Source organism: Sinocyclocheilus rhinocerous, unplaced genomic scaffold (genome assembly GCF_001515625.1).
Source record: "Sinocyclocheilus rhinocerous isolate Xijiao unplaced genomic scaffold, SAMN03320098_v1.1 C34961392, whole genome shotgun sequence".
Taxonomy (NCBI): Eukaryota; Metazoa; Chordata; class Actinopteri; order Cypriniformes; family Cyprinidae; genus Sinocyclocheilus; species Sinocyclocheilus rhinocerous.
Genome location: NW_015734083.1, coordinates 1 through 343, shown reverse-complemented (window position 1 = coordinate 343; position 343 = coordinate 1). Strand labels below are relative to the sequence as shown.

General features: G+C 44.0%; 1 protein-coding gene across 1 annotated transcript; it reads left to right on the top strand.

Annotated features, from left to right (window-relative positions):
- Positions 1 to 3: 3 nt before the first annotated feature.
- Positions 4 to 338, top strand: LOC107734682 (vitellogenin-like; the record flags this gene model as incomplete). The annotated part of the gene is made up of 2 exons (XM_016546645.1): positions 4 to 165; positions 252 to 338. Coding segments are annotated over 2 exons (249 nt in total), but the record flags the coding sequence as incomplete, so codon positions are not given.
- Between the last annotated feature and the right edge of the window lie 5 nt (positions 339 to 343).

Genomic DNA, 343 nt, shown 5'->3' with positions numbered 1-343 from the left:
ACTTTGGCTCTTAAAGTTCTCGGCAATGCTGGTCATCCTGCTAGTCTTAAACCCATCATGAAGCTCCTACCTGGACTGAGAACTGCAGCTACTTCTCTGCCCCTTAGGATACAGGTTGATGCCATCTTGGCCCTGAGGAACATTGCCAAGAAAGAGCCCAAACTTGTAAGTGTCAGACATTGTAGAAATGAATAAAACATGATTATGCACATTTTATTCCAAAAATAAACTAACATTGTTTTCTGATTCAGGTTCAGCCAGTGGCCCTACAGCTTGTATTGGACAGAGCTCTCCACCCAGAAGTGCGCATGGTTGCTTGTATTGTGTTGTTTGAGACCAAGCC